The 12,869-nt window shown below is 42.4% G+C and overlaps 1 protein-coding gene across 1 annotated transcript in view; it reads right to left on the bottom strand.

Annotated features, from left to right (window-relative positions):
* cd276 (CD276 molecule) overlaps positions 1 to 12,869 on the bottom strand; it is a 95,130-nt gene that overhangs the window by 22,151 nt on the left and 60,110 nt on the right. Inside the window, exon 6 of the mRNA XM_054771265.1 lies at positions 8,555 to 8,596. Coding sequence (XP_054627240.1) covers positions 8,555 to 8,596 — 42 coding nt within the window. The remainder of the gene's footprint in view (positions 1 to 8,554; positions 8,597 to 12,869) is intronic.

Here is a 12,869-nt window from a genome sequence, read left to right as displayed (position 1 = left end):
CAATGACTAGTAAACCTCTACTGCTGTACAAGCTGTACACTAACTAATCTAAAGTATATCCAAGTGTTTTTGCCAATAGTATTTTCCCTTGAGAAGATATACTGTACTAAAATGGCTGCTGAAATTGTTGTTTTGTGTCTGCACCCTCCGCTATATATAATATTAGCTCTATCTGTAACAACAGGATTGAGTCTAATGCAAAATCAATGTGATATTAAGAGCTTTATAATTGCTGTTATTACCCAAACCAGTGTTGCCAGTCTCTCGGGGTGCATCCTTGGGAGGAAACTCAATAGCATGCAGCTTGCCACGAGGACGTGGAGTGCAGCGCTTCAATAATGCGCATGTAACTACTAAGCAACACTGCACGGGGAGCTCTCTTAATTAGCGCTCTTGAAGTTATCCAGTGACCCACATCTAATAATGAAGGCACCGCGAATGTCCTATTTACATATCTTTAGTTAGTAATGTGTGACCACTGGGAGAGCCCCGGTGGCTGAGAATGTGTTGCCAGTGAGAGGGAAGGGCATGTCAAGTTGAGCTGCTTTCCGAGGGGGGCCTCTTCCTCGCAATTATTATTGTTGCTGTGTGTTGTTGTACGTCACAGACCCTAAGGTCTGTCAAACAAGGTTATGATACGAGGATGTTGTGTGCAGAAATCTAATGGTGTGGAGTCAATAAGTCATTACAACTAAGGCTAGATTTTTGATTTCAACATTGACGTTCTGGAGAAGCGCCTCTTTATCAGGAATAGCTGCACAACTGAATTTGACGCAGTATCAAAAATTCTGCCTTTGCAACATTATTAATGCTCAGTTGTGATGGGCGGTGTAAAGAGATAAAACATGTTTATTATTGTGATTGTAGTTTGCAGGGTGTGTGTGTGTGTGTGTGTGTGTGTGTGTGTTTGTGTGTCTGTGTGGAGATGCCTTTCGAACTGAACATTATTATTTTTCAAAGGGCTAAAGGGTTGATTCATCTCTTGTACTGAATCATTGTAATGTTGTAACTGGATAATACTTGTACACATACAGAAGAAATGGAACAGTTGACATCGATTGCCCAGTTCAATACAATACAACACAGTTCTTTATCAATAAAGGACAATTAAAAGAAATTAAAAAAAAAAAAACAATCGTCTATCTATATTGAAAGTGATGTATGCATTGTGTATCTAATTCCCAGAGGCAATTAAAGACTGGGAGGAACATACAGCCGCGCTCCTTATAGAATGTTGAAATGCTCAGAGTAATTCGCTCCGAGCGCAACGCGGCGATTCCCCTGAGAAACATAAGGTGAACATTCCGTTCCTCGTGCATTAAGGTGTTCTATCTTTATTGCCGTACGTGCGAGTGAATAACTCGATAGGCAGGACAGACGGGGGATAGGGGGAGCGGGATATAAAAAGAACAGAGGTGACTTTGAGTGATACGGCCATCCTTGTTTCTGTCTGTCTGTTGAACACGAGTAGCTTGGTTAAATCAAGTCAACAGTGGGCTTGCTTCAGGATTTGAAGGGATTTTTAGCGTTTGGCCTTAATTGCTTAACAGCGGGACTGCGTGGGGGTTGAGTGTTTGGTATTGTTGCATCACAGAAAGAGGGCTTTTGGCTGTGAATCTTGGGTCTGGACCCTCTGTGAAGAGTTTCTTCATGTGTTTGCATTGGTTTGGGTACTCTGTGGGTTCGTAACAGTAATAAAAGTAATAAAAAATATATATAATCTCCCTCACTTTTGAGGTAAAAGACGCTCAAATGGTCGCTACTAAAGCGTTCATGATGTCATGAAGTAAAAACCTGAAACCATGAAGTAAAAAAGATTCTCTGACCCGCCCCAGGAAAGCTTTGTAAAAAAAATAATAATAAAATAAAAAAGGCTTTGCTACACACCTTAAAAGAAAGCCTGGAGCTCTAAAAACTGTCCATCAGTCTGTTACAGAAGTGGAAGTTTGATCGTTTTGTTTTTCTTCATCAAATAGGCTAACCTACCATGATGTTGCTTTTCAAATGTGACTAACGTCAGCACTATAGCTCACGTAGCCATGCTAGTGTTTCTATGTCCTCCCCCAACTCCTGAATGTTACGTTGTTGTACGTGATATATGGTACGGTGTGTTTATTTGTTTCAGACATGCTTAACAAGCTAGATTAAGGAACGTCACATGGTTACATCTGCACAATTAAACATGTCTGAAAAGGACTTGAAAGAAGCAGAGCTTATATTTAAATCCTACCTCTACCCCATGTCCCCATTAGTGATAACTTTTACATGTTGACACTTACAATATTTCACTGACCTATGTTTTGTCGTTTACATTTTGTTCACTTCCTGTGTGGAAAGAACAGAAGGAAGGAAAAAAAAATAAAAAAATAAAATAAAAAAACAGTTAAAATGGAGTTAAAATAATGACACTAAATTAAGTCAAACAAATAAGAAAACACTGAGAATGTTGACTTCAAGTTGCATTATGGCATCTATTTTGTTGGACAAGTACAGCATTACAGTGCATATGTAAAATGTGGATAATAACAGTGAAGTGCACAGTAGCGCTTCTTGAAACCACACACAAACACATCTAATTAGCATTAAAGCTGAAGACGCCCAAAATGCTGTTTTCCCAGTAGGGCTTACTAAAAGCACTTTCCAAATTCCAGCATCAAGGCAATATTTTGGGCCGCACAGTTTGAATACACTATTGCGGTGCCTCTGAGACTTATTTAAAATTGTTGAAGAATAGTATAATGTGGGACCTTTAAGAACTAGTGATTAGTCCCAAAGTGTATGCTCGTTTCTCGCCCAAAGTCGGCTCCAGATCCCTGTGACCCTGTACAGGATTTAAGGGATAGTTTGGATTTATTGACAGTGTACTACACCAACTGTGACTTACTCCCCTAATTGTTCCCGTGAGTCCAGTTCTGGTGTTTTTCTTCCATCGTATCCCTGTGCATTGTCACCTGTGCATTCATGTGATGAAGACGCTTGCATCTTCTTCCGCTGTGGAACACAATACGTAAACAAGATGGCTGCGGCGCTCCATCGCGGAAGAAGAGTGGCATTACCACGAGCGTCTTCATCACATACACATGAATTCACAGGCAACAGTGCTCAGGGATATGGCAGGAGACAAATATAACACTGTTATAATATAATATAATATAATATATATATATATATATAGATTATAATAATATAGCGTTTTGTGAAGTCCTATTTTTTTGAGGAGGCACTGTTGTGATGTATTACTCTTTTGAATGCATATTGTTTTGAGAAACCAAACTCTTTACTTAAATGGCCCCAGCAACTAAGCGGAATTACGTTCCTCGTCACGGATCTCCGACCAGAACTGGACTCATGGGACCAATTGGGGGGTAAGTCCCTGTTGCTGTAGTACACTGCTGATGGGGATGTCAAAAAATCCAAACTATCCCTTTAAACAGCATGGTAAAATGGACATTTGAATGCGTAACAGTGGCTTAAGGACATCCCTTAACCTTCCTCAGGATCTTTCTCATAGACCTCCAATTTTCATTTATTCCTTTCCCATGACGAAAATAGGTCACTGAATAAGCTCTCTTCGAGGCACTTATGACGCCTCTTCTGGGTCCGAGACTTAGGAAGACGACAAGGAGGGATTCTTGCCCGCACAAACTAAAGCCCGCCTCTGACGGGACAGGAGCAGCACTTGCGTGACTGTGACGCCCTCTAAACAGCACATCATGCTCAGATTGCTGAACACATTGCAGATAGGAGGCGGGGAGGCTGTATGTCCTACATGTATGGTATGAGAGGGGGAACACGTGCACTTGGCTGTCTTTGCTCGTGTTTTCTCATGTTTAGGGGATGTGCCTATAGATCGGTCTGGCATGTTTCTTGTGTAACAGAGGCCTTACATTGTTCATGGGTATTTTTTATTATAACATTGTATTCATTGGCTATTTTAGTCACTCAGCAACCACCTTAGTTATGCATTCTAACACCTCAAATTCTCTACAGCATATAGTGAGATATCCCATATATAATTATCATATATGATATTGACAATGCCCGACAGTGATTTTCTCGAGCAGTTCAGCTCAGCACACTTGGCACCCAGGATGTCTAGGCACTCGAAATAGTACCTGGTAGTATCTGCTTCTGCCAATGCAAGAGCAAGAAGGTGGAAAAGGATAACGTGGCGGGGATGTTGTTGGCTTAGCCACCTGCCATAAATTCACCATCAGAGCTCGGCTGTTAAACATTATTTGCCGCATCTATAAAGGCAACAATGGGGTACCCCACCCCAGTGAGAATGAATGAGCCCTGGTCCCTAGTTATCACTGCTTATTGTTCCAATCAGGCTGTCTTTGAAAGAGGAGGCAAGCTCTCCCTTGGACAGCTCATTAAGATAACACGCACATGTGGCTCCCCATCATCCCCGTTAATGTGGAGCTTGTTTTAGGCATCTTTGTCTCAGGCAGGAACCTATGCCTTTGTCAGCACAATTGGAGCCAGATGGCAAAACAAAGCTGCCTGTCTGGAGTGCTCATATGAACCATCTCAAGATGGCAATAGCCATTAGTTTGCCTCTGCAGGCACGCAGCCCCACGACATCCACCGGGCTCCTCCGATGAGCCGCATGATGACGAGAGGGATCGCGTGTTAGGATGGATAGAAGTGAGGTGTCCTGTCTCTGGCAGGCCGGTGCACTGTGAACAGCTCGCTCTTTGCCCAAACCCCCTCAACCCTTTTCACTGGCGCTGAAATATTCAGCCTGGCTACTTGTGGGATGGCTGACCCCACTCCTGGCTGCACGGATCACTCTGAAAAATTCATGAGGGAGGCAATAAAGAATAGAAAAAGTCATTGGCCCCCACTGCCGTCACCTCTCGACTTATTAAAATCACATGGTATTAACTTTACTGTCCGCGGAAAGGCTAAATAATTCAATCAGACTAAAGAAGGAGTCAAATGAATGACTCTAATGAGATTAACGCTTGAGGGAGAACTGCTAAGGATGGTGATGTGTATTTACTGAGACTGGCTGCACAAGTATAGTCTTCTTCCTGGTGTTGGTGGACTTTCCACTGCTAGTGTAAGGATTGACATAATTGACTTTCATGGAACGGGCATTGAATTGATTACTACTCAATGCTACATTGCCAAACATCATGTGACTTACTGGTAGAGTCCAACATCAAGTCGAGAACAGGCAAAAAAAGACGATATCGGAATGTCAAAATGAACACAAACAGATAATATGGCTCAATTCTAGAGAGAAAGTGGTTGGTGATCGGTGGAGAATCAGGAAGTGAGTGAAGTGTGCTTTGTGGCACAATATGTGCGCATTTTTGTTGTTAGTAAGTGACGACAATGAGATATCGGATCATTGGTATCGGTTTTTCTGCCGATAATGATGTCGGCGCATGAGTGATTACGTGCTTCACAGAGCAGCATGGTTCCTAGCTCAGTATGACCGTGGTTAATTTCCAAGTTTCACCTTCAGGTTGTAATGCAATTTGCAATGACTGTAAAGTATTACATTTTGCTCTTCGTGTGTAACGCGGCTCCTCCTAAATACTAGCGCTGATTATGACAAAACAGGAACCGCCTCACTCGCTTTTCGCAAAGCAGCTGCACATTGCACCGAGCCAGAAACAGACAACCAAAATATGAGCACAAAAAAAGTGAAATCTAAGAAAAAGCATAATTGAAGCCCAACCTGATGTCTAAGCATAATGTGTTCATTACATGCCATTAGTTTAAAAGAAGAGCTAATGCTTATATTGGTATCAGTTGATATCAGAAGTGTTGGAACAATATCTGTGTATGGGATATCAAGAAAACCAGTATCGAGTCAAATGTGAAGGTTTGTGGGGCGCAAGCAATCTTGAATATTGGAACATATCTCTCAAAAAACAGACCTGTGCAGTAGCCTAGTCCAGGGTGGAGTCCGCCTTTCACCCTAAACTAACTTGGGTAGGTGTCAGCCACTGTCATGACTCTGAACAGCACTGCTGAAAATGGACGGCTGGATGGAGAGATTTGTGGACATCATTTGTTTGGCCACACACTAAGCAAAAATGTAAGAATTTAGTCTACAGCTGCAAACATGTAGAAAGTTTGGAGATAATAACTGTTGTCCTTGCTATCACCTCCCAAAAACGTCTGTTAATTTCCCAGCTGACGTTACATAACATAGCTCATCTTTATTTTCACGCATTGGCTCTTCAAGTGTTCAAAATGTTTCTTGATCAAGAGGCTAAACTTCAAAATATTGAGCACTTCTGAGCCCCCTGAGATTTTCTGTTCCTGGCGATGTGCAATTTTCAGTTGTAAGCCCTGTTTCAGTCTTTTATTCAGAAAAATACAACGTGATATATAAAAAGTCTGGCTTGGCCATCAGGGTTGATTTACACGGCAGCTCTACAGATGCCCATTTGGTGAAACTTGAAAGTAATGGATTTTACTGTGTAGCTTTTGGGGGACGTGTAATGTAAAACAGCTTGTTGGCGTCTCTAAATGAGTGCATCTGTCTCCATTCGGCACACACACACACACACACACCCTTACACACCCTTGACTAAGAATGATGCCAACATGCTGCTGGACTTGGTGCCTGGAGCAGGTCTCATTTTTTATGTGTATTCATGCTTCATCAGCATTCACTCGCACTTCAGTAAACAAAGTTAACATTCACTTAGTGGTTTTGTTGGGGTCCCCGCCCACACCAACACCTGCCACCTGCTGAACCTCCTTGCCACTGTGGCGAATTTCCACCTGTAATTTGCACACAAGGCTGAATCATCTTTATGACTGTCTTCAACAAGCAACAATCTCTATTGCAGGGGTCTCCAATGCGGAGCCCGCGGGCACCAGGGAGCCCCCCACGACCACGAGGCGCCCGCAAGTCTGCTTTTCATTCGGGTTTTCAGTTAATGATGTGAGAACACTAGAAATAAATGCATTCTGAAATACAAAATGTGAGTTGTGGATACCAGCATGTTGTTAATGTTCTGGTAAAACAAGCACATTCCGTTTGTTTGGGTTGAATTGAGCTATGAAAATCAATGTTACAAAAATGAGTAGCTCTTGGCCATTTTCATTTTGTAAAAGTATTTCTCACAAAAAAAAACAAACAACAAAAAAACACTGGAGACCACTGCTCCATTGCATGTTGTTCTGATCTTGCAAGACTGCATTACAGATAAACATTACAGAGTTTAGGCCATATTGTCCATTGTGAAGACTGTATGACATATAGCCAGTAGCTCTATAGTAGGACTATATTTGGTAACTTTTCATTCTGGGTGTCATGAATGTGCTCCACTACGAGAGCTTGTCTCCTTTGTAGTGCTAATTCAATTTACAATGCAATAAAGCATGATCAAGAACAGCACAGGTTGTATGTCCTCCATGTTGACCCGTTAAAGGCTAACTGTACTGTCTCACAGAATGTAATGTCGTTGTTGGATAGCTTTGGTTGTTTTTTCAGTGCCACCTACTGGATAAGAGGCGTACAGCAGGTACTTCAGTTACTTTTCCTCTGCATCATCTGGCTCATTTCCATAAAATTGTCTGTCTGTCCAAACGTGGGTCGCACAGCCGTTTTTAGTGGGTGTTTGCTTGGGCAAAAAATAATAGGACATTGTTTTTTGGTATGTGTGAATGTATAAATGAGAGGTATTAACTGTCCGGCCATACACCATATGGTAACCTTTTAGTTCCTTGTATTACTGGTCGAAATGTGACTTTTAAGTTACTAAATGACAAGAGGAGCTAGTTAAAGGTGGCTCGGGACTGATGCCTGCCTCCCTTGTGAGGTGTTCCGGGCATGCCCGACCAACGAGGATACGCCGGAGGGACTATGCCTTGTAACTGGTCTGAGATCGCCTTGATGTCTCCATGGTGGAGCTGGAAAAGATGGCTGGAAGTTTGGCTTCCTTACCCCGAACCCCAACCCGAACCCGGATAAGCATGAGGTAATGGATGGATGGAATTTGGTCAAAGAAGGGCTGGGCTGATCCACCCCCTACATGAACCAGGAAGGATGCCACAACTTGTCATTTTTTGTTACATTCTGGTTGTACACGGTCATAATAAGGTTGTGGATTCAAATTTCTTCTCCTAACTGTAGAATGACTTGCGGTTGAAGAATTGCAGAAATGACTTCAACAGCACTGCATTTAGAACACGTAAAATCTACCCAAAGTTACATTTCATTAGGAGCTTTTAAAGCTACAACACCAGGACTGTTAGTTTATTGCAGTTGAAAGAACTGAAGCAGGACCAGGATATAAAAGAACCATTACTGCACATGTGTGTGTGTGTGTGTGTGTGTGTGTGTGTGTGTGTGTGTACACTTGATTGTACACTGTTTGATCTCAAACCTGACAACACAAAGACGTGAATGAAAACATAATTCCCGCCCCGCATTTTTTTCCTCTATCATCAAACATACAGGTATTGTGACGTCTCACAGATTTCTCGGGCCACAGTAATTGTGGTGTCGTTATTATGTGGTGATTCCCGCCCTCCCCCAGTGTATGAGGCAGGGAACCAGGTGCTTGGATTGGCTGACCTGTCTTTGACTCGTCTTCTTCCAGCTCCTTGGCCTCTTCAGCTGTGGAAAAGACAGACGAGCTTGTATGAGTGGAAGCCGAGGCACAAAGGCGAGCGCACACAATGAAGACACTTCATCACCAGCCTGAGGCGAGCTGATCCTTCACAGCTCAAAGGACAAGCTGTGATGAGAGCGCCTCTATGACCATCAAGCTGAGCACAATGATGCCCCCATAGCTACATGCACACCGTACACACTCGCAATCACAGCCGTTCTCAGCTCCAAACATACTATCCATATAAGGCTTTGGCTGCTGGCTAAAGAAGTATCAACATATCTTTGATGACAAACGATGGATGCTGTGAATTATTATTTCAATATATGTTGTGCAATCAAGTGGGTTTAACTATGTGCATCACACCTTTTCTCCATTCCAGTGGCATTTATTGCATATTTTGTAGTGTGGAATGTTAGAAAAGGCTTGCTCGGAAAAGGCTTGGCCGGGGGTTTGTTTTGCGATGAACCTCATACTGTTTTTTTGTGCTGCGATGAGGCTGTTCGTGTTGAACTTTCCCGGTCCTTGTGCATGGTGGGTTTTGCGCTCATCTGCAACATCGTTATCTGATTTTGACACTGATCCTGTGCTCCATGCTAACTTTTGTCAGCACCTTAGCACGCACTGTTGTTGTGATCACACGGGATCCATCCGGGCACTGCTTGTATGTTAGCCTGAATGTGATAACCACTTGTAGCTTGGCTGTGGGACAAGAACAAGCTAGCTAACTGCTGCCGGAGAGGCAGTGACAGCCAGGCAAAATGTGTAAACAAAGATGCTACAAAGTCGAATGCGATTGAAACGTGAGCGGTCACACACACTGGCATACATAGGCTTAGCCTGTCGTCAATTAACTACACCTTTTACGGACAATTTTTCATTCTCACAATAATAACAAACAAAGTGTTTTCAAACAAAATTGTGGTAATGTGCGTAAATAATAAGCTATATATGTATCTATATAGCATATACCGTATATTCATTCATACAATATATTACCGAACATTATTTTCAAATGTAAAGATATTTATTTTTAAGGTGTAACAGTGTTTACTTTGTAGTGGCGGTGCGAACACCCTGTTAGATATAGACGCAATTATGAAGTCATGAAGTAAAAAGTAAAGCAACATAACGCCACACCTGGAACAAACTGGAGCTTCCACTGCCGACTGCAAAAGCCCTAGCTGTTCAGTTTTGATACACACACCACAGTCCCACATATATTATGACAGAGAAGATAAATTACTTACTCATTTCCCCACTTTTACTGACCCTTGCACCCGCGCTACCCAGACACGGTGAGAAGAGAGTCAACTCCAATCTGGCTCGGCCCGGGAATACCATTTAAAGATAAGACAACCGCAATTAGGCCCCGTGCTTCTGTGGAATTCACGCCCTGCTCATATGTACTGTACATAGAAATGCTATTATAATCCCCCTCTCATCTGTTTTCACACAATGTCATTGTATCAGGAGTGTCTGTGTGTGTATAAGGCAACGCCCCCCCCACCCTACTTCAAAAGACCAAAGACTGCAGATCTACTGCTGGAAGGGAACAGAATATAAGCCTTTACATTTCAATAAGGTGGATAACCAGATAATCAATCCTTCTTTCGGTGTGAGGGTTGACGGCACCAAGCTCCACCTCCTTTCCACCCAACAAAAAGGGGGGCACAAAACCCCGAGAGCCCTTTGCTCATGGGAGGAACTGCATTATATTTCTCTCTTTCCATTTCATTTGATTTCATATGTTCTGTGGAGCTATTTACTCTCAACTCTAAGTCTGTGTCACTTCCATATTTATTTTTAAACCTCTGGGCCCTGTTGCAGACACTAGCTGACCTTTATTTAAATGTCTCCTCCACTCTGAGCGGATCTCATTACAGCAGAGCTGGTGGCTTTGCACCATCCATCTCCCATCACAACTTTTTTTTCCTATTTCTTTTTTAACAGCCTGCACCTGCGGTGATTCTCGGCCATTCCGCAATGCTAATTACTGGACCCGAGTAATGATGTTCCCCACCATCCCACATCCCGCCTATACTGTATGCATTAAGCAGAGGTCCCCCTGGCTTCCGAAAGTTGCTTGAGCTGTTGACATGGCATGATGGCTTCCTGATCATGCATCTCATCTGTAAGGCGTCATGTTGTAATCTAACGAAGGTTCAGGAAAGGGCGGAAAGGGCCTCCATGTGGGATTAGTAAAGTAAAGCCCCTTAACCATGTACTTGGCATAATAATTGGTTAATTGATTTCTGTCAATTGTGTGGAATTGACTGGTGATTCATGTTGAGTCTTGAAAGCAGCTGAGGCCAAATTGAGTGCGCTGCTTGCTTGCAACCAGCAAAGGCGCTGTCTCAACAAGTCTGTGCTATAAAGAGTTAAAGACAACAATCACTTAAGTTCCCCATCCATCCATCCTAATTAGGATCACGGGGGTATGCTGGAGCCTTGGGGCGAGAGGCGGGGTACACCCTGGACTGCTCGCCAGCCAATCGCAGGGCACATATAGACAACCATTCACGCTCACATTCATACCTATGGACAATTTAGAGTCACCAATTAATCGAACATGCATGGTTTTTTTTTTGGAATGTGGGAGGAAACCGGAGTACCCGGAGAAAACCCACGAACGCACGGGGAGAACATGCAAACTCCACACAGAGATTCGAACCCAGATCTTCCCAATCTCCTGAGTGTGTGGCCTGTGTGACTATGAGCTAACCACTCAGTCACCGTGCGGCCCGTTCCCCAGAGTTGATCAAGGAAATGTAATCAAATGTACGTCCTATGTATGTCCTAATTAAAATATAAATATGACTGGATCCCACCGTGATACATTGGATTCAAAATAGCTTCATTTTGTGTGCGGAAAAAAGGTCATATTTTTTATTTGGCACACACAATCATGTTAAAATAATATAACTTATAACACTAGGGATGACCAAATGTCCTGTTTTCCCATGACATATCCTGTTTTCACATCCTGTTCTAGTGGTCCTAATATGTTTTGTTTTGGGGTTTTATTAGAAAGTGACAAAAATGTCCTAGTTTTCATTTTTCATCTAAAAATATCAATATATTTTAGAGATGTCCGATATGCCGATATAGTCCAACCCTCAATTTCTGATTCCAATATCAATCGATACCGATACGGATATGTGTAACGTAGATACTGGCACCGCCACGGTGGCTGCCTTTCAGGGACTTCTGTTTGTTCTCCTACTATTATCATCTTTTAAGTAATATATTCTACCCTATGGATATGGACTCGTCCATGTCAAGACTTGTTTATTCAAGCACATTTTTACATGCCATGAGAGCAAGGTCCCATCGGTGTGATTTCCTATTTACCCATTGAGGAAAGAAGCCTTATTGAGGCAGCAGAGCCGGGGATAATAAGTGGCAAGCAAGGAAGTCGAGATTCAAGCCTTCGGTACCTTCTATTATCATGGGAAACGTGAATTCACTACCGAACAAGAACGATGAGCTGCCAAAAAACGTGAAGACCTTCAGGGAGTGCAGCTTACTGGCTTCACTGAAACATGGCTGACAGCTAGCGTCCCAGATGCTAACGTGGGGAGCTAGCGGACCGGGACACGAGAGCCTGTGAAAGGCGCAAAGGAGGTGGCTTGCACTGTATGTGAACAAACGGTGGTGTCATCCTGGGCATGTGAACATTAAAAAGTCTATCTATACAGTATTTAAAAAAAAATCTGTTTTCATTATAGGATAAAACCCAATACCGCCCAATACCGATATCTACAGATATCACATTTTTATGCCAATATCGGGTCGATAATATTGGTGGTCCGGTATTATCAGACATCCCTAAGATTTGTCATGTGTTGAAGTAATGTCTTTATTATTTACATCATCACATTGAAAGGTTTGTGAGAGATACCTTGCTGGATTTGGTAATATAGCTAATATTTCATATTTATATTCATTTTTTGGTCTTGAAAAGAAGCTACATTTTCTTACAGGACAATTTTTCTACTGCAAAGGGGAAATGATTTATATCATTATTTTTATATTATTTTTGAAACTGATCAATAAAAGATGCTGCCTAACCTCAGAGAAGTCTATGCAAATTTGTGTCTTTGGTTATATCCATCCATACAAATGAGGCACACTTTAAATGTATTGAAATTATAAGCCATCTTTGAGTCAACTTCGAGCATCATCTGAGTATCTCACTGTGTCCAGTGTCCTGTTTTTTGGTAATCAAACTATGGTCACCCTATATAATACGCCTTGAGATGAGAACATGGGCCT

This window comes from Dunckerocampus dactyliophorus, chromosome 3, assembly GCF_027744805.1.
Source record: "Dunckerocampus dactyliophorus isolate RoL2022-P2 chromosome 3, RoL_Ddac_1.1, whole genome shotgun sequence".
Classification (NCBI taxonomy): domain Eukaryota; kingdom Metazoa; phylum Chordata; class Actinopteri; order Syngnathiformes; family Syngnathidae; genus Dunckerocampus; species Dunckerocampus dactyliophorus.
The sequence above is the reverse complement of the archived record's forward strand: the minus strand, read 5'-3'. Positions and strand labels throughout refer to the sequence as shown.